Source organism: Hyla sarda, chromosome 7 (assembly GCF_029499605.1).
Source record: "Hyla sarda isolate aHylSar1 chromosome 7, aHylSar1.hap1, whole genome shotgun sequence".
Classification (NCBI taxonomy): Eukaryota; Metazoa; Chordata; class Amphibia; order Anura; family Hylidae; genus Hyla; species Hyla sarda.
The window spans coordinates 226,195,290-226,220,175 of record NC_079195.1 but is presented as its reverse complement, the minus strand read 5'-3'; the positions used below and the strand labels follow the sequence as shown (position 1 = coordinate 226,220,175).

Sequence of the window (24,886 nt, the reverse complement as noted above, 5' to 3'; positions counted from 1 at the left end):
TAGATATGAGATAGATAGATATGAGATAAATAAATAGATAGATAGATATGAGATAGATAGATAGATATGATATAGATAGATATGATATAGATAGATATGACATAGATAGATAGATATGAGATAGATAGATAGATATGAGATAGATAGATAGATAGATAGATAGATATGAGATAGATAGATATTAGATAAATAGATAGATATGAGATAGATAGATAGATATGAGATAGATAGATATGAGATAGATAAATAAATAGATATGAGATAGATAGATAGACAGATAGATATGAGAGATAGATAGATATGAGCTAGATAGATAAATAGATAGATAGATAAGAGATAGATATGAGATAGATATGAGATAAATAGATAGATATGAGATAGATAGATAGATATGAATAGATAGATAGATATGAGATAGATAGATATGATATAGATAGATATGAGATAAATAGATAGATATGAGATAGATAGATATGAGATGAATAGATAGATAGATATGAGATAGATAGATAGATATGATATAGATAGATATGAGAGAAATAGATAGATATGAGATAAATAAATAGATATATAGATATGAGATAGATAGATATGATATAGATAGATATGAGATAAATATGAGATAGATAGATAGATATGAGATAGATAGATAGATATGAGATAGATAGATAGATATTAGATAAATAGATAGATATGAGATAGATAGATAGATATGAGATAGATAGATATGAGATAGATAGATATGAGATAGATAGATATGAGATAGATAGATATGCGATAGATAGATATGAGATAGATAGATATAAGATAGATAGATATGAGATAGATAGATAGATATGAGATAGATAGATAGATATGAGATAGATAGATAGATAGATAGATATGAGATAGATAGATAGATATGAGATAGATAGATATGAGATAGATAGATATAAGATAGATAGATATGAGATAGATAGATAGATATGAGATAGATAGATAGATATGAGATAGATAGATAGATAGATAGATATGAGATAGATAGATAGATATGAGATAGATAGATATGAGATAGATAGATAGATATGAGATAGATAGATAGATATGAGATAGATAGATAGATAGATATGAGATAGATATGAGATAGATAGATATGAGATAGATAGATATGAGATAGATATAAGATAGATAGATAGATATAAGATAGATAGATAGATATGAGATAGATATGAGATAGATAGATATGAGATAGTTAGATATGAGATAGATAGATAGATATGAGATAGATAGATATGCGATAGATAGATATGAGATAGATAGATATAAGATAGATAGATATGAGATAGATAGATATGAGATAGATAGATAGATATGAGATAGATAGATAGATATGAGATAGATAGATAGATAGATATGAGATAGATAGATATGAGATAGATAGATAGATATGAGATAGATAGATATGAGATAGATAGATAGATAGATAGATATGAGATAGATATGAGATAGATAGATATGAGATAGATAGATATGAGATAGATATAAGATAGATAGATAGATATAAGATAGATAGATATGAGATATATAGATATGAGATAGATAGATAGATATAAGATAGATATGAGATAGATATGAGATAGATAGATAGATATGAGATAGATAGATAATCTCTCGCTCTTTCTCCATTGGGATGTGAACACTACGATCTCTTGCACCTAGAGGACTGCAGGTCCCAGCAGGCAGGACACGTGTTGTGTGTGCGGTAGCGCCCCCTGGCTGTGGCCCCGGTCACATAACTGTTGTTTCCCTCCTCCCGGCCAGGGCCTAGTACCGGGGGCTGTAGATCGGTGTCCCGGCCGGAGCCGTCCGTCCTCTCCTCCTATTGGCTGAGCCGGGAGACTATGCAAATTGTAACAACTGCGGAAATAAACAAGGAGAACACCGGCGGAGAGATCCCAACTTGTGCAAAGTGTCCGAGCTCCCCGGATCCCCCCGGAACAGGCATGGACTGACCCCTCTCCTCCGGGGGCATCTGCCCCCCCCCCCCCCATTGCCCTCATGAAGCTGCCCTGCTGCAGATAAAGTTGCCCCCGTCCTGTATGTGCCCCTATAGGTGACATGGTACGTGGCTGCGCTAAGTTTCTCTATTCATTGCTGTAGTGCAGGCTTTCCCAACCAGGGTGCCTCCAGCTGTTGCAAAACTACAACTCCCAGCATGCCCGGACAGCCGAAGGCTGTCCGGGCATGCTGGGAGTTGTAGTTTTGCAACAGCTTGAGGCACCCTAGTTGGAAAAACCCTGCTGTAGCGACTGTCTTATGTGTTCTCTATGTGAGGGGGGAGTCGGGTGACCAGGGGGGGGTCAGCACTTTGGGGTGGGGGTCAGTAGTAAATGTTCTGCTTGCAGAAGAATAGCAGCAATGTCTGCAGCCTCCTGCACCAGCAGCAGATGGGTGGGTTTCCTCCTTGTAGTCCCCAGAATTGCTGAGCTCTGCACATTTTACCAGAGAGGGGAAAAAAAAAAGTAAAAAAAAATAAATAAGGGAGAGAAGTGTAGAATGTAGAATGAGGCCCCCCCTCCCCCTGACACAAAGGAAGTGTCTAGACAGCAGCACAGCCAATCAGGGAGCAGGGAGGGATGATGGATGCCAGGGCTGCCCAATGAGCGGAGGGGGATCCTGAGGGTGGAGGGGGCTCTGGGGCCATTTCTGGGTCTCCTTCAGGATGGGGGGGTGCGCTGGGGTCTTGTGCTCTGCAGGGGGGGGGGGGGGGGGGGCAGAGACTTTGCCTAAAGTTTGGTGTTAATGTGGAAAACTGAGAATGTGGATGTGTGGGTTGTGTGCGGCCAGGGCGACATTGTATCTGGGCAGTAACCCCTTCTCTCCTGGAGTACGGTCTCGTTGTATAGAATAGTGTTGCCCCAACCAGGGTGCCTCCAGCTGTTGCAAAACTACAACGCCCAGCATGCCCGGACAGCCTTCGGCTGTCCGGGCATGCTGGGCGTTGTAGTTTTGCAACAGCTGGAGGCACCCTGGTTGGGGGAAACACTGGTATAGAAAAAGCTGGAGCATGGCGTATATTTACATGTTATATTTACATGTTTTCGTGCGTGATGCCCCCCTCGGGTGTGAACGCACAACTACAACTTCTATACATATAATGGAACACACGTACCACTATACGTAGTACCGCTATATGATACAACTAGATTACACACGTGTAAATGCGCAATTTACACAAATGTAGACACATACACATGTAAAACTAGTTACACAATACTAATATATTACACATAAATATTCACATCACACACACATATTACATATAGGAATACACAGTACACACACACACACACAGACATATACATTACCTACGTATTAGGGTTCACACCACGTTTTTTGCAATACCGTTCCCGTATACATGTTCTGTGTGAAAACCGTACAGAACCGTATTGAAAACCGTACGCACTGACTCTCCATTGAAAACCATACGCCAAAAGATGCATCCGGTTGTATCCGTTTTGCATCTTGTACGGTTTTGCCAGTTTTTTTTTTTCCATTACCCAAAATCGTAGCCTACCAAGGTTTTTGGTCCGGGTGAAAAACCGTATTGAAACGTATACGTTTTTTTTTTTTTTTTTTTTAAACATTGCAGTCAATGGGAACCATACAGAACCTTATGCGTGTACGGTTCCATACAGTTTTTGACTTTGCACAGTGTTTTTCTTGGAATTTCAATCAAACAAGTGAAACTTTATTCATAAAGGAGTGAAAAGTTATAAAAGTATACTTTTTTTCTTTTTCAAACCGTATACGGATTAAAATTTGTGCACACGTTTTGATACAGTTTAGTCCGGTTTTGAGGAATACGTTTTTTTATCAAAAACCTGATACGGGAACTGTACTGCAAAAACGTGGCGTGAACCCAGCCTTAGGGTACGTTCACATGCGCAGATTTTCGCAGCGTATTTAGCTGCGGATCCGCTGGTGAAGGCCCCGCTCTATGCTGGCTTTACATGTGCCTGCTGGTAGCGGCAATACGCTGTGATAGTGCAGTGATGTGCGCGGCGTACTCGCACATCGCGGCCGCTCTCCATGCTCTGAGCTAGGCAGAGCGCTCCCGCGATGTGCGAGTATACTGCGACTCGCACATGGCAGTGTGCCTGCTGGCAGCGGCGTATTGTCATTACTAGCAGGCACATGTATAGCCAGCATAGAGCGGGGCCTTCACCAGCGGATCTGCAGCGTTAAATGCGCCGAAAATCCGTGCGTGTGTATGTACCCTTACACATATATATTTACACGTACAAATTATACGCACACAGTTTGCACACATAGGCCCAGATTTATCAAACTGTGTGAGAGAAAAAAATAGAGAGATTTTCCCACAGCGACCAATCACAGCTCAGCTAACGAGCTGAGGTAAAGTGAAAGCTGAACTGTGATTGGTCGCTGTGGGAAAATCTCTCTATTTTTTCTCTCACACAGTTTGATAAATCGGGGCCATATACCGTACATATAAATTACCCAAATACTACACACATAGATAAAAGCCACATTACACACAAATAAACTACTTACATAGTATCCACACAGATTCACATTACACATATTACTCTGCGTTCACACCACGTTTTTGCAGTGCGGTTCCCGTATCAGGTTTTTAATATAAAACAGATTCCTCAAAACCGGACTAAAAACTGTATCAAAACATATGAACACATTTTAATCCGTATACAGTTTGAAAAATGATGTCCGGTTGCATCCGTTTTTTTTTTTAAGAAAAAAAGTATCCGTTTTTAGCTTTTCACTCCATTATGAATAAAGTTTCACTTGTTTGATTGAAATTCCAAGAAAAAAAAACTGAGCAAAGTCAAAAATTGTATGGTGCAAACCGGATGGAACCGTACTGTACGCACATACAGTTCTGTACGGTTCCCAAAAAAAAAAAAAAGTATACATTTCAATACAGTTTTTCACATGGACCAAAAACCGTGGTAGACTACAGTATTGGGTACGGGGGGAAAAAAAACTGACAAAACCGTACAGGATGCAAAACGGACACAACCTGATGCATCTTTTTGCATACGGTTTTCAATACGGTTCTGTACGGTTTTCACATTGATAAAAATGTATACGGGAACTGTATTGCAAAAACGTGGTGTGAACCCGGCCTTACACACATTAGACACAGATACAGATATTATGCACTTAAATATACATTATACACACACTGTATAATACTGTACATACACATTGCATTCATATACAGTAAAACCTCTTTAAGAAGACCTCCCAAAATTGCATTGAAATGTGGTCTCCTCCAAGGAAACAACCACTATGCATAATGTATGGTGGGCGGAGTATTTGTCAAAATCTGGTGTTGATAAGGGGGTCGTCTTTTGGAAAGGTTTCTCTGTAGTTACCCACTTTACACACAAATGCTTACATTATACACAGGTACACATTATACACAGGTACACATTATACACAGGTACACATTATACACAGGTACACATTATACACAGGTACACATTATACACAGATACACATTATACACAGATACACATTATACACAGGTACACATTATACACAGGTAGACATTATACACAGGTAGACATTATACACAGATACACATTATACACAGATACACATTATACACAGGTACACATTATACACAGATACACATTATACACAGGTACACATTATACACAGGTACACATTATACACAGGTACACATTATACACAGGTACACATTATACACAGGTAGACATTATACACAGATACACATTATACACAGGTACACATTATACACAGGTACACATTATACACAGATACACATTATACACAGGTACACATTATACACAGGTACACATTATACACAGGTACACATTATACACAGATACACATTATACACAGGTACACATTATACACAGGTAGACATTATACACAGATACACATTATACACAGATGCACATTATACACAGATACACATTATACACAGGTACACATTATACACAGGTACACATTATACACAGATACACATTATACACAGGTACACATTATACACATTATACACAGGTACACATTATACACAGGTACACATTATACACATTATACACAGGTACACATTATACACAGGTACACATTATACACATTATACACAGGTACACATTATACACAGGTACACATTATACACAGGTACACATTATACACAGGTACACATTATACACAGGTACACATTATACACATTATACACAGGTACACATTATACACAGGTACACATTATACACATTATACACAGGTACACATTATACACAGGTACACATTATACACAGGTAGACATTATACACAGATACACATTATACACAGATGCACATTATACACAGATACACATTATACACAGGTACACATTATACACAGGTACACATTATACACAGGTACACATTATACACAGGTACACATTATACACAGGTACACATTATACACAGGTACACATTATACACAGATACACATTATACACAGGTACACATTATACACATTATACACAGGTACACATTATACACAGGTACACATTATACACATTATACACAGGTACACATTATACACAGGTACACATTATACACATTATACACAGGTACACATTATACACAGGTACACATTATACACATTATACACAGGTACACATTATACACAGGTACACATTATACACAGGTACACATTATACACATTATACACAGGTACACATTATACACAGGTACACATTATACACATTATACACAGGTACACATTATACACAGGTACACATTATACACAGGTACACATTATACACAGATACACATTATACACAGGTACACATTATACACAGGTACACATTATACACAGATACACATTATACACAGGTACACATTATACACAGGTACACATTATACACAGATACACATTATACACAGGTACACATTATACACAGGTACACATTATACACATTATACACAGGTACACATTATACACAGGTACACATTATACACAGGTACACATTATACACAGGTACACATTATACACATTATACACATTATACACAGATACACATTATACACATTATACACAGATACACATTATACACAGGTACACATTATACACAGGTACACATTATACACATTATACACAGGTACACATTATACACAGGTACACATTATACACAGGTACACATTATACACATTATACACAGGTACACATTATACACAGGTACACATTATACACATTATACACAGGTACACATTATACACAGGTACACATTATACACAGGTAGACATTATACACAGATACACATTATACACAGATGCACATTATACACAGATACACATTATACACAGGTACACATTATACACAGGTACACATTATACACAGATACACATTATACACAGGTACACATTATACACATTATACACAGGTACACATTATACACAGGTACACATTATACACATTATACACAGGTACACATTATACACAGGTACACATTATACACATTATACACAGGTACACATTATACACAGGTACACATTATACACATTATACACAGGTACACATTATACACAGGTACACATTATACACAGGTACACATTATACACATTATACACAGGTACACATTATACACAGGTACACATTATACACATTATACACAGGTACACATTATACACAGGTACACATTATACACAGGTACACATTATACACAGATACACATTATACACAGGTACACATTATACACAGGTACACATTATACACAGGTACACATTATACACAGGTACACATTATACACAGGTACACATTATACACAGATACACATTATACACAGGTACACATTATACACATTATACACAGGTACACATTATACACAGGTACACATTATACACAGGTACACATTATACACAGGTACACATTATACACATTATACACATTATACACAGATACACATTATACACATTATACACAGATACACATTATACACAGGTACACATTATACACAGGTACACATTATACACATTATACACAGATACACATTATACACAGGTACACATTATACACAGGTACACATTATACACAGGTACACATTATACACAGATACACATTATACACAGGTACACATTATACACAGGTACACATTATACACAGATACACATTATACACAGGTACACATTATACACAGGTACACATTATACACAGATACACATTATACACAGGTACACATTATACACAGATACACATTATACACAGGTACACATTATACACAGGTACACATTATACACAGATACACATTATACACATTATACACAGATACACATTATACACAGGTACACATTATACACAGGTACACATTATACACAGATACACATTATACACAGATACACATTATACACAGATACACATTATACACAGATACACATTATACACAGATACACATTATACACAGGTACACATTATACACAGATACACATTATACACAGATACACATTATACACAGATACACATTATACACAGATACACATTATACACAGGTACACATTATACACAGATACACATTATACACATTATACACAGATACACATTATACACAGGTACACATTATACACAGGTACACATTATACACAGGTACACATTATACACAGATACACATTATACACAGATACACATTATACACAGATACACATTATACACAGGTACACATTATACACAGGTACACATTATACACAGATACACATTATACACAGATACACATTATACACAGATACACATTATACACAGGTACACATTATACACATTATACACAGATACACATTATACACAGATACACATTATACACAGGTACACATTATACACAGGTACACATTATACACATTATACACAGATACACATTATACACAGATACACATTATACACAGGTACACATTATACACAGGTACACATTATACACAGATACACATTATACACAGGTACACATTATACACAGGTACACATTATACACAGGTACACATTATACACAGATACACATTATACACAGATACACATTATACACAGATACACATTATACACAGATACACATTATACACAGATACACATTATACACAGGTACACATTATACACATTATACACAGATACACATTATACACAGATACACATTATACACAGATACACATTATACACAGATACACATTATACACAGGTACACATTATACACAGGTACACATTATACACATTATACACAGATACACATTATACACAGATACACATTATACACAGGTACACATTATACACAGGTACACATTATACACAGATACACATTATACACAGATACACATTATACACAGATACACATTATACACAGGTACACATTATACACAGATACACATTATACACAGGTACACATTATACACAGATACACATTATACACAGGTACACATTATACACAGATACACATTATACACAGATACACATTATACACAGGTACACATTATACACAGGTACACATTATACACAGGTACACATTATACACAGGTACACATTATACACAGGTACACATTATACACAGATACACATTATACACAGATACACATTATACACAGATACACATTATACACAGATACACATTATACACAGATACACATTATACACAGGTACACATTATACACAGGTACACATTATACACAGATACACATTATACACAGATACACATTATACACAGGTACACATTATACACAGATACACATTATACACAGATACACATTATACACAGATACACATTATACACAGATACACATTATACACAGATACACATTATACACAGATACACATTATACACAGATACACATTATACACAGATACACATTATACACAGATACACATTATACACAGATACACATTATACACAGGTACACATTATACACAGATACACATTATACACAGGTACACATTATACACAGATACACATTATACACAGGTACACATTATACACAGATACACATTATACACAGATACACATTATACACAGATACACATTGCACACACACATATATATATATATATACAGTTATGGCCGTAAATTTTGGCACCCCTGAAATTTTTCTAGAAAATGAAGTATTCCTCACAGGAAAGGATTGCAGTAACACATGTTTTGCTATACACATGTTTATTCCCTTTGTGTGTATTGGAACTAAACCCAAAAAGGAGGAAAAAAAGCAAATTGGACATAATGTCACCAAACTCCAAAAATGGGCTGGACACAATTATTGGCACCTTTCAAAATTGTGGAAAAATAAGATTGTTTCCAGCATGTGATGTTCCTTTATACTCACCTGGGGCAAGTAACAGGTGTGGGCAATATAAAAATCACACCTGAAAGCAGATAAAAAGGAGAGAAGTTCACTTAGTCTTTGCATTGTGTGTCTGTGTGTGCCACACTAAGCATGGACAACAGAAAGAGGAGACGAGAACTGTCTGAGGACTTGGGAACCAAAATTGTGGAAAAATATCAACAATCTCAAGGTTACAAGTCCATCTCCAGAGATCTAGATTTGTCTTTGTCCACAGTGCGCAACATTATCAAGAAGTTTACACCCCATGGTACTGTAGCTAATCTCCCTGGGCGTGGACGGAAGAGAAAAATGCATAAAAAGGTGTCAACGCAGGATAGTCCGGATGGTGAATAAGCAGCCCCAAACAAGTTCCAAAGATATTCAAGCTGTCCTGCAGGCTCAGGGAGCATCAGTGTCAGCGCGAACTATCCGTCCACATTTAAATGAAATGAAACGCTATGGAGGAGACCCAGGAGGACCCCACTATAGAGGAGACCCAGGAGGACCCCACTATGGAGGAGACCCAGGAGGACCCCACTATAGAGAAGACCCAGGAGGACCCCACTATAGAGGAGACCCAGGAGGACCCCGCTATGGAGGAGACCCAGGAGGACCCCACTATGGAGGAGACCAAGGAGGACCCCACTATGGAGGAGACCCAGGAGGACCCCACTATGGAGGAGACCCAGGAGGACCCCACTATGGAGGAGACCCAGGAGGACCCCACTATGGAGGAGACCGAGGAGGACCCCACTATGGAGGAGACCCAGGAGGACCCCCTATGGAGGAGACCCAGGAGGACCCCACTATGGAGGAGATCCAGGAGGACCCCACTATGGAGGAGACTCAGGAGGACCCCGCTATGGAGGAGACCCAGGAGGACCCCACTGTGGAGGAGACCCAGGAGGACCCCACTATGGAGGAGACCCAGGAGGATCCCACTATGGAGGAGACCCAGGAGAACCCCACTATGGAGGAGACCCAGGAGGACCCCACTATGGAGGAGACCTAGGAGGACCCCACTATGGAGGAGACCCCGGAGGACCCCACTGCTGACAGAGAGACAGAAAAAAGCAAGACTACATTTTGCCAAAATGAACTTGAGTAACCAAAATCCTTCTGGGAAAACGTCTTGTGGACAGATGAGACCAGGATAGATCTTTTTGGTAAAGCAAATCATTCTACTGTTTACCGAAACCGGAATGAGGCCTACAAAGAAAAGAACACAGAACCTACAGTGACATATGGGGGAGGTCAGTGATGTTTTGGGTTGTTTTGCTGCCTCTGGCACTGGGGGCCTTGAATGTGTACAAGACATCATGAAATCTGAGGATTACCAATGGATTTTGGGTCACACTGTACAGCCCAGTGTCAGAAAGCTGGGTTTGTGTCCGAGATCTTGGGTCTTCCAGCAGGACAATGACCCCAAACATACGTCACAAAGCCCCAGAAATGGATGACAACAAAGCGCTGGAGAGTTCTGAAGTGTCAGCAATGAGTTCAGATCTAAATCCCATTGATCACCTGGGGAGAGATCTTATAATTACTGTTGGGAAAAGGCGCCGTCCAATAAGAGACCTGGAGCAGTTTGTAAAGGAAGAGTGGTCCAACATCCCGACTGAGAGGTGTAAGAAGCTTATTGATGGTTATAGGAAGAGTGGTCCAACATTCCGGCTGAGAGGTGTAAGAAGCTTATTGATGGTTATAGGAAGAGTGGTCCAACATCCCGGCTGAGAGGTGTAAGAAGCTTATTGATGGTTATAGGAAGACACTGATTTCACTTATTTTTTCCAAAGGGTGTGCAACCAAATATTAAGTTAAGGTGCCAATAATTGTGTCCAGCCCATTTTGGGAGTTTGGTGACATTATGTCCAATTTGCTTTTTTTCCTCCTTTTTTGGTTTAGTTCCAATACACACAAAGGGAATAAACATGTGTATAGCAAAACATGTGTTACTGCAATCCTTTCCTGTGAGAAATACTTCATTTTCTAGAAAAATATCAGGGGTGACAACATTTACGACCATGACTGTATATATATATATATATATATATATATATATATATATATAAATACACATTGCACACATTACATACATAGTTACTAGGGATCGACCGATATCGTTTTTTAGGGCCGATACGATAATCGGGTGGGTGCTTTAAATCAATGCACTGCAGTGGCATTTGCAGTGCCATAGGCCGCCGCCGCCACCACCCGCTTCTCTCCCCGACCCGCCGCACCGCGTCCGCCCCCCCGACCCACCGCACCGCGTCGCACCCCCCACCGCACCGCCCCATTGCCTCCCCCATCCCTGCTTTTATAATTACCTGTTCCCGGGGCCCGGGGTCCACTCTACATCTGGCTCCGGTGGAGTCCTCCTGAGCTGTCGCTGTGCGCACTGATGGTGACGTCACGTCGCGCACGTCACGTCACTTGTCATTGCGCACAGCGTAACGCAGGATGCAGCAGGAGCCAGAAGTAGCGTGGACCTCGGGCCCCGGGAACAGGTAATTGCCATACCGATAATGCCCAAAATCGTGATTATCGGCCGATAATATCGGCCAAACCGATAATCGGTCGATCCCTAATAGTTACACACATTGCACACATATACTGTAGGTATGCATACTAGTACACGTTACATACACATATAGTTACGCACATTGCACATATATACTGTACATACACATTACACACATATATACTGTACATACACATTACACACATATATACTGTACATACACATTACACACATATATACTGTACATACACATTACACACATATATACTGTACATACACATTACACACATATATACTGTACATACACATTACACACATATATACTGTACATACACATTACACACATATATACTGTACATACACATTACACACATATATACTGTACATACACATTACACACATATATACTGTACATACACATTACACACATATATACTGTACATACACATATATACTGTACATACACATTACACACATATATACTGTACATACACATTACACACATATATACTGTACATACACATCACACACATATATACTGTACATACACATTACACACATATATACTGTACATACACATTACACACATATATACTGTACATACACATTACACACATATATACTGTACATACACATCACACACATATATACTGTACATACACATTACACACATATATACTGTACATACACATATATACTGTACATACACATATATACTGTACATACACATATATACTGTACATACACATTACACACATATATACTGTACATACACATTACACACATATATACTGTACATACACATTACACACATATATACTGTACATACACATCACACACATATATATACTGTACATACACATCACACACATATATACTGTACATACACATTACACACATATATACTGTACATACACATTACACACATATATACTGTACATACACATTACACACATATATACTGTACATACACATTACACACATATATACTGTACATACACATCATACACATATATACTGTACATACACATCATACACATATATACTGTACATACACATTACACACATATATACTGTACATACACATTACACACATATATACTGTACATACACATATATACTGTACATACACATTACACACATATATACTGTACATACACATATATACTGTACATACACATTACACACATATATACTGTACATACACATATATACTGTACATACACATTACACACATATATACTGTACATACACATCTTACACATATATATTGTACATACACATCACACACATATATACTGTACATACACATTACACACATATATACTGTACTGCTGTCTGGCTGAGAGTTGTAGTTTTGCAACATCTGGAGGTCCACAGTTTGGAGACCACTGGTCTAGTGCCCATGTTCACATGCACTTGGTAGACTGAAGGGGTGGTATGGACATATAATGCACACGTGTCCTGTGTATCTCTCCTCCGTGTAATATTATTCTGCGCTTTATATACATTTCCGATCGATACGTTACTATCCGTATTCTGCCCGTCGCCCTCTGTGGTCTCATCTATCATTGTTGTCTGAAGGTGCCGGGTAAATGGGATCTTCAGGCCGGTGTCAGAGCTCCATACATTAGCGAGTTATGGCTGTATAGAGGGGGAGGGGGTGCCCCCCCCCCCTCCCCCTGTTCTGTAATTAGGAGCCGGGCTGTGATCTTCACATTCTTCCACTTATAGCTATAAATCAGCCGTCCATCATTGCATAGCCTGAAATCCATAGAGGAGGGTAAACGACATGGCGCCGGGGAACTTTTGAAAGTTCCCACCTGCTTTATCGGCACAAGATACATTTTTTCTGACACTTTATGAAGTGCCCTTGCCAGAAGTGACATTTTATATTGAAATAAGAAGTGATACTTACCTACCCTGATCCCCCCCGCTGTTGCCGCATTCCTGCTCACAGTCCCCACTCATCACTGTTGCTTCCTGGTGACGCGTCATCCCCGCAGGTGCCCTGGTAAAGGTGAGGAGTGTGGAATTTTATCTTAAATAAGCAGTGATACTCACCTGCCCTGATCCCCCCGCAGTTGCCGCTTTGCTGCTCCCAGTCCCCACTTATCACTGTTGCTTCATGGTGATGTGTCATCCCTACAGATGCCCTTGACAAATAAGAAGTGATACTTTGCTACCCTGATCACCCCGCAGCTGCTGCATCACTGCTCTCAGTCCCCACTCGTTGCTTCTGCTTTCTGGTGACGCGTCATCCCCACAGGTGCCCTGGTAGATGTGAGGAGTGTGAAATTTTACCTTAAATAAGAAGTGATACTCACCTACCCTGATCCCTCCCCAGTTGCCGCACTCCTGCTCCCAGTCCCCACTCATCGCTACTGCTTCCTGGTGATGCGTCGTCCCTGCAGATGCCCTTGACAAATGGGAGGATTGTGAAATTTTATCTTAAATAAGAAGTGATACTCACCTCCACTGATCCCTCCTCAGTTGCCGCACTCCTGCTCCCAGTCCCCACTCATCGCTACTGCTTCCTGGTGATGCGTCGTCCCTGCAGATGCCCTTGACAAATGGGAGGATTGTGAAATTTTATCTTAAATAAGAAGTGATACTCACCTACCCTGATTCCCCCACAGCTGCTTCCTGGTGACGCGTCGTCCCCGAAAGAACTGCTCAGCCAATCAATTATCAAGGCGGACAACACAGTGATTGGCTGAGCACGGCAGCTGCAGTGGGGGGGGGGGGGGGAGGGATCAGGGTAGGCAAGTATTACTTCTTTACTATAATAAATATAAATGCGTCCGCAGATAACCCCCGTACTTGTGCTTTAGTCCGGCTCATTCTGTAGTATTTGCACACGTCATTGAGTCATTGGAGGTGCACTGAGGACACCCCATCCGATACGGATATGCTGTGACGGCCTCACACTTGTGTGTGTATTTACCACATAGTAAACGCGCTGCTTTAGTGTGTGTATATATGTTTCCCATATAGCGGATTGTAAATGCATTCTTGGGCATGGTGCCAGGAGAAGCCCGGGAAGGAGTCATTTCCATCGGGCATTCAAGGCTAAAGCCTCCCTGTAACTCCTGACTGACTAACCTCCATGTTCCCTCTTTAACAGCTCAATAAAAGCCGAGTGTATTCTTTCCTTTATCTTTGCTTATTTGCTCCCAGGACTGTGGCCCAGCACCTCCACCGGTACCGCCTCCCCTCCCCACCAGGACACGTCCTCTCTTTATTTCTTGCTATTGTTTTGCTGGGTTCCACTTTTCCTTGTTTTCTTTCGGTTGTGTCCTGAGGAGGGTGAGGAAGCAGAGAGTAGATCCCGGGCTGGAGTGTTAGCCTAGGGCAGTGTTTCCCAACCAGGGTGCCTCCAGCTGTTGCAAAACTACAACCCCCAGCATGCCCGGACAGCCGTTGGCTGTCCGGGCATGCTGGGAGTTGTAGTTTTGCAACAGCTGGAGGCACCCTGGTTGGGAAACACTGGCCTAGAGGGCGCAGGGAGGCCTCACAGCCGCACAAAGGGCGCCAAAGCCTCCCTCACATAATATGGAAACCACAAGAGTCTGAGGGGAATAAGAGCTGCTGGGAGAGAGACATTTACTGTACAGAGAGACAAAGCCCAGGCCCCTCCACGTCCCCCTCACCCCTCCCAGATCCCTGTGTAATATTCTGCTGCTCCTCACAGCAAGTTTAGCCTCAAAACTTTACTATGCAGCAAGTTACTTTATGTGCACTGCAGAGGGGGGGGGGGGTGCAGAGAGGAGGAGAGGAGTAGTAGTAGTATGTACTGCAGAGGGGGGGGGGGGTGCAGAGAGGAGGAGAGGAGTAGTAGTAGTAGTGTGCACTGCAGAGGGGGGGGGGTGCAGAGAGGAGGAGAGGAGTAGTAGTAGTGTGCACTGCAGAGGGGGGGTGCAGAGAGGAGGAGAGGAGTAGTAGTAGTAGTAGTGTGTACTGCAGAGGGGGGTGTGCAGAGAGGAGGAGAGGAGTAGTAGTGTGCACTGCAGAGGGGGGGGGGTGCAGAGAGGAGAAGAGGAGTAGTAGTAGTGTGCACTGCAGAGGGGGGTGGGTGCAGAGAGGAGGAGAGGAGTAGTAGTAGTGTGCACTGCAGAGGGGGGGTGCAGAGAGGAGGAGAGGAGTAGTAGTGTGCACTGCAGAGGGGGGTGTGCAGAGAGGAGAGGAGTAGTAGTAGTGTGCACTGCAGAGGGGTGTGTGCAGAGAGGAGAGGAGTAGTAGTAGTGTGTACTGCAGAGGGGGGGTGCAGAGAGGAGGAGTAGTAGTAGTAGTATGTACTGCAGAGGGGGGTGTGCAGAGAGGAGGAGAGGAGTAGTAGTAGTGTGCACTGCAGAGGGGTGTGTGCAGAGAGGAGGAGAGGAGTAGTAGTAGTAGTATGTACTGCAGAGGGGGGTGTGCAGAGAGGAGGAGAGGAGTAGTAGTAGTAGTGTGTACTGCAGAGGGGGGGGGGTGCAGAGAGGAGGAGTAGTAGTAGTGTGTACTGCAGAGGGGGGGGTGCAGAGAGGAGGAGAGGAGTAGTAATAGTAGTGTGTACTGCAGAGGGGGGGGGGGGGGTGCAGAGAGGAGGAGAGGAGGAGTAGTAGTAGTGTGCACTGCAGAGGGGTGTGTGCAGAGATGAGTAGTAGTAGTGTGCATTGCAGCAGGGTGTGTGCAGAGAGGAGAGGAGTAGTAGTAGTGTGTACTGCAGAGGGGTGTGTGCAGAGAGGAGGAGAGGAGTAGTAGTAGTGTACACTGCAGAGGGGGGGGGTGCATAGAGGAGGAGAGGAGTAGTAGTAGTAGTGTGTACTGCAGAGGGGGGTGTGCAGAGAGGAGAGGAGTAGTAGTAGTATGTACTGCAGAGGGGGGGGGTGCAGAGAGGAGGAGAGGAGTAGTAGTAGTAGTGTGTACTGCAGAGGGGTGTGTGCAGAGAGGAGGAGAGGAGTAGTAGTAGTGTGTACTGCAGAGGGGTGTGTGCAGAGAGGAGTAGTAGTAGTAGTAGTGTGTACTGCAGAGGGGTGTGTGCAGAGAGGAGGAGAGGAGTAGTAGTAGTGTGCACTGCAGAGGGGGGTGGGTGCAGAGAGGAGGAGAGGAGTAGTAGTAGTGTGCACTGCAGAGGGGGGGTGCAGAGAGGAGGAGAGGAGTAGTAGTGTGCACTGCAGAGGGGGGTGTGCAGAGAGGAGGAGAGGAGTAGTAGTAGTGTGCACTGCAGAGGGGTGTGTGCAGAGAGGAGAGGAGTAGTAGTAGTGTGTACTGCAGAGGGGGGGTGCAGAGAGGAGGAGTAGTAGTAGTAGTAGTATGTACTGCAGAGGGGGGTGTGCAGAGAGGAGGAGAGGAGTAGTAGTAGTGTGCACTGCAGAGGGGTGTGTGCAGAGAGGAGAGGAGTAGTAGTAGTAGTGTGTACTGCAGAGGGGTGTGTGCAGAGAGGAGGAGAGGAGTAGTAGTAGTAGTATGTACTGCAGAGGGGGGTGTGCAGAGAGGAGGAGAGGAGTAGTAGTAGTAGTGTGTACTGCAGAGGGGGGGGTGCAGAGAGGAGGAGTAGTAGTAGTGTGCACTGCAGAGGGGGGGGTGCAGAGAGGAGGAGAGGAGTAGTAATAGTAGTGTGCACTGCAGAGGGGTGTGTGCAGAGATGAGTAGTAGTAGTGTGCATTGCAGCAGGGTGTGTGCAGAGAGGAGAGGAGTAGTAGTAGTGTGTACTGCAGAGGGGGGGGGTGCAGAGAGGAGGAGTAGTAGTAGTGTGTACTGCAGAGGGGGGGGGTGCAGAGAGGAGGAGAGGAGGAGTAGTAGTAGTGTGCACTGCAGAGGGGTGTGTGCAGAGATGAGTAGTAGTAGTGTGCATTGCAGCAGGGTGTGTGCAGAGAGGAGAGGAGTAGTAGTAGTGTGTACTGCAGAGGGGTGTGTGCAGAGAGGAGGAGAGGAGTAGTAGTAGTGTACACTGCAGAGGGGGGGGGTGCATAGAGGAGGAGAGGAGTAGTAGTAGTAGTGTGTACTGCAGAGGGGGGTGTGCAGAGAGGAGAGGAGTAGTAGTAGTATGTACTGCAGAGGGGGGGGGGTGCAGAGAGGAGGAGAGGAGTAGTAGTAGTAGTGTGTACTGCAGAGGGGTGTGTGCAGAGAGGAGGAGAGGAGTAGTAGTAGTGTGTACTGCAGAGGGGTGTGTGCAGAGAGGAGTAGTAGTAGTAGTAGTGTGTACTGCAGAGGGGTGTGTGCAGAGAGGAGGAGAGGAGTAGTAGTAGTGTGCACTGCAGAGGGGGGTGCAGAGAGGAGGAGAGGAGTAGTAGTAGTAGTGTGTACTGCAGAGGGGTGTGTGCAGAGAGGAGGAGAGGAGTAGTAGTAGTGTGCACTGCAGAGGGGGGGGGGGTGCAGAGAGGAGTAGTAGTAGTGTACACTGCAGCAGGGTGTGTACAGAGAGGAGAAGAGGAGTAGTAGTAGTGTGCACTGCAGAGGGGTGTGTGCAGAGAGGAGGGGAGTAGTAGTAGTAGTGTGCACTGCAGCAGGGTGTGTGCAGGGAGGAGGGGAGTAGTAGTAGTAGTAGTAGTGTGCACTGCAGCAGGGTGTGTGCAGAGAGGAGGAGAGGAGTAGTAGTAGTGTGCACTGCAGAGGGGGGGGGTGCAGAGAGAAGAGAAGTAGTAGTAGTGTACACTGCAGCAGGGTGTGTGCAGAGAGGAGAGGAGTAGTAGTAGTAGTGTGCACTGCAGCGGGGTGTGTACAGTCAGAGGAGAAGAGGAGTAGTAGTAGTAGTGTGCACTGCAGCAGGGTGTGTGCAGAGAGGAGAGGAGTAGTAGTAGTGTACACTGCAGCAGGGTGTGTGCAGAGAGGAGGAGAGGAGTAGTAGTAGTAGTGTGCACTGCAGCAGGGTGTGTACAGAGAGGAGAAGAGGAGTAGTAGTAGTGTGCACTGCAGCAGAGTGTGTACAGAGAGGAGAAGAGGAGTAGTAGTAGTAGTATGCACTGCAACAGGGTGCGTGCAGAGAGGAGAAAAGGGGTAGTAGTAGTGTACACTGCAGCAGGGTGTGTGCAGAGAGGAGAAAAGGGGGAGTAGTGGTGTGCACTGCAGAGGGGTGTGTGCAGAGAGGAGGAGAGGAGTAGTAGTAGTGTGCACTGCAGAGGGGGGTGTGCAGAGAGGAGAGTAGTAGTAGTAGTGTGCACTGCAGCAGGGTGTGTGCAGAGAGGAGGAGAGTAGTAGTAGTAGTAGTGTGCACTGCAGCGGGGTGTGGGCAGAGAGGAGAAGAGGAGTAGTAGTAGTGTGCACAGAGGTGAAGAGAAATAGTAGTGTGCAGAGAGGAGTAGTAGTAGTAGTAGTAGTGTGTACTGCAGCAGGGTTTGTGCAGAGAGGAGGAGAGGAGTAGTAGTAGTGTGCACCACAGAGGGGTGTGTGCAGAGAGGAGGAGAGGAGTAGTAGTGTGCACCGCAGGGGGGGTGCAGAGAGAAGAGGAGGAGGAGTAGTAGTAGTAGTGTGCAGTGCAGCAGGGTGTATGTAGAGAGGAGAGGAGTAGTAGTAGTAGTAGTGTGCACATAGGAGAAGAGAAATAGTAGTGTGCAGAGAGGAGTAGTAGTAGTGTGCACCGCAGAGGGGTGTGTGCAGAGAGAAGAGGAGGAGTAGTAGTAGTGTGCAGTGCAGCAGGGTGTATGTAGAGAGGAGAAGAGGAGCAGTAGTAGTGTGCAGAGAAGAGAAGATAAATAGTAGTGTGGAGAGAGGAGAGGAGTAGTAGTAGTAGTGTGCACTGCAGAGGGGTATGTGCAGAGAGGAGAGGAGTAGTAGTAGTATGCACCGCAGCAGGGTGTGTGCAGAGAGGAGAGGAGTAGTAGTAGTAGTGTGCAGTGCAGCAGGGTGTGTGCAGAGATGAGAAGAGGAGTAGTAGTAGTGTGTACAGAGAAGAAGAGAAATAGTAGTGTGCAGAGGGGAGAGGAGTAGTAGTAGTAGTAGTGTGCACTGCAGCGGGGTGTGTGCAGAGAGGAGAGGAGTAGTAGTAGTAGTAGTAGTAGTAGTGTGCACTGCAGCAGGGTGTGTGCAGAGAGGAGAGGAGTAGTAGTAGTAGTGTGCACTGCAGCAGGGTGTTGTTAGGAGTGGAGAAGAAGGGTAGTAGTAGTAGTAGTAGTGTGCATTAGTGCATTATGAGGGAGATATGTACACAAACATATATGTACATAGAACACAAGTGTATATACACACACACATACCTATATATACAAGTGCATGTATATACAGACTTATGTAGGTAGTTATGTAGATACACATCTATACCTATACTCAGTTCTACACACTTATATATATATATATATATATATATACACACACCTCTGCAGGTACACCGAGATACCCATCTACACAGGTACACACTCAGGCCCGGGCGGAGGTGTGCGGCACATTGATCTGTTTTGGCGCTCGCTCCTTCCAAGTGGTTAATGGTTGGGCAGAGTGCGCCCCGGCTGTTTAGAAGACTTGGTGTATACTTTAGACAGTAATTTGTGTGATAACTTTTTCTCTGTGGCTTGGACAAAAGTCAGAATGAGAGCCAAAATCTAGTATCTAGGAAACATGGAAAGCCTGTGGGGGTGTCAGCCAAAAGCAAAAATAATTCTGTGGCCTCCCAGCACCTCGCCTGGATTTCCTGAAAATACTAATAGTTAAACAGATGGGGCTTAATGGGTAGAAAAGGGAGAGCGGAGGCCAAAAAATAAAAAAAAAGAGGCCCGAGACGCCCAGGAGTGACCCGACCGGGGGCGCCAATACTTATACGTGTGTGTTTTTACTTTGTGCTTAGACTCTTGTGGTGTAACTTGACTATATGGCGGTACAATGCGGGTATTACATACCGTATATATATATATAAATATGGCGTTTGTTTGTTTTTGCAGCTTTCGTATTATAAATGTGCCAATATTTGGCGCATTATATTATGACATTCTTGGCTATTTTGTGGTGAGGTTTAACCCCTTATAGTTTCCTGGGTCTGTTGCATTGGTAGAACTACAAGTCCCAGCCTGCTGTGGTGTCCTATGCTGCCGAGACAATGTCGTGCACTATAATAATTTGTAGGTGGCCATTGACTTATGGTTATCGGAATATCCCATGTGCCTATAGGGGCTATGGACATTTGGGGGCAATAACAGTGAGATTTGTCCTGTTGTAGAACTATAAGTGCCAGCAACTCGTAATAGAGTTTACAAGTTCTCACTAATTGGATGTAGAACTACAAGTGCCAGCATGCCAGGCCATGTATAGGGTCAGGCCGGTTATTTTATTGCAGAAGTTGTATGATTCTACATCAGAGATTTCCAACCTGTGGCTATATAGCTATTGCAAAACTACAACTCCCAGCAAGCCCTGACAGCCGGTAGGCTGTCAGGGCTTGCTGGGAGTTGTAGTTTTGCAATTGCTGTATAGCCATAGGTTGGAAAGATCGCTGCTCCATATTGTGTCATTATATGATAGGCCAGAAATAAAGTATACTAATAATTATTTATATATGTATATGCACAATTATAAAGCTTTTGTAGAACTACAAGTGCCAGCATGGCTGTACCATCCCAGGGCTGTAATTATGCTGCAGAATTTTTATTTATGGAAAATGCATTACAGTATTTAACCCCCAGCTTGCTATATACCATTCCTAAATACCCCGCACCCTATATAACACTGGTGTGACCCTTCTGAAGCTTTTTGTAGAACTACAAGTACCAGCATGGCTGTACCATCCCAGGGCTGTAACTATGCTGCAGATTTATCCTGTCTGTACTATACATTATAGTATTTAACCCCCAACTTGCTACATACCAGCACTATATACCCTGCACCCTTTATAACACTGGTGTGACCCTTGGCCATGTTCTTCTTGTAGAACTACAAGTGCCAGCATGGCTTTACCATTCCAGGGCTGTAATTATGCTGCTGGATTAGCCTATCTTTATTATACATTGTAGTATTTTACCCCCAATTTGCTGTATACGAGCACTAAATACCCGGTGTGACCCTTCTGAAGCTTTTTGTAGAACTACAAGTGCCAGCATAGCTTTACCATCCCAGCGCTGTAATTATGCTGCAGAATTATCCTGTCTGTACAATTAATTATAGTCTATTATCAATAATAGATAGATAGATAGATAGATATGAGATATATAAATAGATAGATAGATATGAGATAGATAAATAGATAGATAGATATGAGATAGATAAATAGATAGATATGAGATAGATAAATAGATAGATAGATAGATAAATAGGAGATAGATGGATATGAGATAGATAGATAGATAGATAGATGGATATGAGATAGATAGATAGATGGATATGAGATAGATATGAAATAGATAGATAGATAGATAGATATGTGATAGATAGATATGAGATAGATAGATAGATAGATAGATAGATATGAGAGATGGATATGAGATAGATATGAAATAGATTAATAGATATGAGATAGATAGATATGAGATAGATAGATAGATAGATATGAAATACATATGAGATAGATAGATAGATATGAAATAGATGTGAGATAGATAGATAGATATGAGATAGATAGATAGATATGAGATAGATAGATAGATAGATATGAGATAGATAGATATGAGATAGATAGATATGAGATAGATAGATATGAGATAGATAGATAGATATGAGATATATAGATATGAGATAGATAGATATGAGATAGATAGATATGAGATAGATATGAGATATATAGATATGAGATAGATAGATATGAGATAGATAGATATGAGATAGATAGATAGATAGATATGAGATAGATAGATAGATAGACATGAGATAGATAGATAGATAGATAGATAGACATGAGATAGATAGATAGATAGATAGACATGAGATAGATAGAGAGAGATAATATCCTAGCCTAACCCTTCCTGCGTGACAGCTGCTGTAGTACTACAAGCCCCAGCAGAATCAGAGCTGCCGATCATTTGCAGAACAAAGTGAATATATAAATATGTTTTGCCAAAAGTAACAATAACAAACAAGAAAAGTATCAAAAAGAAGCGGAATGTTTGTAAATAACCCGGAAGGTTCTGCTGACCTCAGACCCTGTGCACACCCGGATTACTCTGCAGACCCTGTGCACACCCGGATTACTCTGCAGACCCTGTGCACACCCGGATAACTCTGCAGACCCTGTGCACACCCGGATTACTCTGCAGACCCTGTGCACACCCGGATTACTCTGCAGACCCTGTGCACACCCGGATAACTCTGCAGACCCTGTGCACACCCGGATTACTCTGCAGACCCTGTGCACACCCGGATAACTCTGCAGACCCTGTGCACACCCGGATAACTCTGCAGACCCTGTGCACACCCGGATTACTCTGCAGACCCTGTGCACACCCGGATAACTCTGCAGACCCTGTGCACACCCGGATATCTCTGCAGACCCTGTGCACACCCGGATTACTCTGCAGACCCTGTGCACACCCGGATTACTCTGCAGACCCTGTGCACACCCGGATTACTCTGCAGACCCTGTGCACACCCGGATAACTCTGCAGACCCTGTGCACACCCGGATAACTCTGCAGACCCCGTGCACACCCGTATTACTCTGCAGACCCTGTGCACACCCGGATTACTCTGCAGACCCCGTGCACACCCGGATTACTCTGCAGACCCCGTGCACACCCGTATTACTCTGCAGACCCCGTGCACACCCGGATTACTCTGCAGACCCCGTGCACACCCGGATTACTCTGCAGACCCCGTGCACACCCGGATTACTCTGCAGACCCTGTGCACACCCGGATTACTCTGCAGACCCTGTGCACACCCGGATTACTCTGCAGACCCTGTGCACACCCGGATTACTCTGCAGACCCTGTGCACACCCGGATTAGTCTGCAGACCCCGTGCACACCCGGATCTCTCCGCACACCCCGCGCACACCCGGATCGCTCCGCACACCCCGCGCACACCCGGATCGCTCCGCACACCCCGCGCACACCCGGATCGCTCCGCACACCCTTCTCAGGTCAGGTCCTCCAGCTGTCGGGGCTATTGTGCGAATCTCATTTCATAAGGAGCCCGGAGGGAGGGGA

The 24,886-nt window shown here is 43.0% G+C and overlaps 1 protein-coding gene across 3 annotated transcripts in view; it reads left to right on the top strand.

Annotated features, from left to right (window-relative positions):
- Window positions 1-24,886, top strand: part of NFIA (nuclear factor I A) — a 581,540-nt gene that overhangs the window by 185,514 nt on the left and 371,140 nt on the right. The window contains exon 1 of one of the 3 annotated variants that reach the window (XM_056532922.1): window positions 1,986-2,100. The exons of the other annotated variants lie outside the window; for them this stretch is intronic. Within the exon in view, the coding sequence (XP_056388897.1) occupies window positions 2,098-2,100 (3 nt within the window). The 5' untranslated portion in view covers window positions 1,986-2,097. Of the gene's footprint in view, window positions 1-1,985; window positions 2,101-24,886 lie in introns of those variants that run through there. 3 annotated transcript variants of the gene reach the window in all.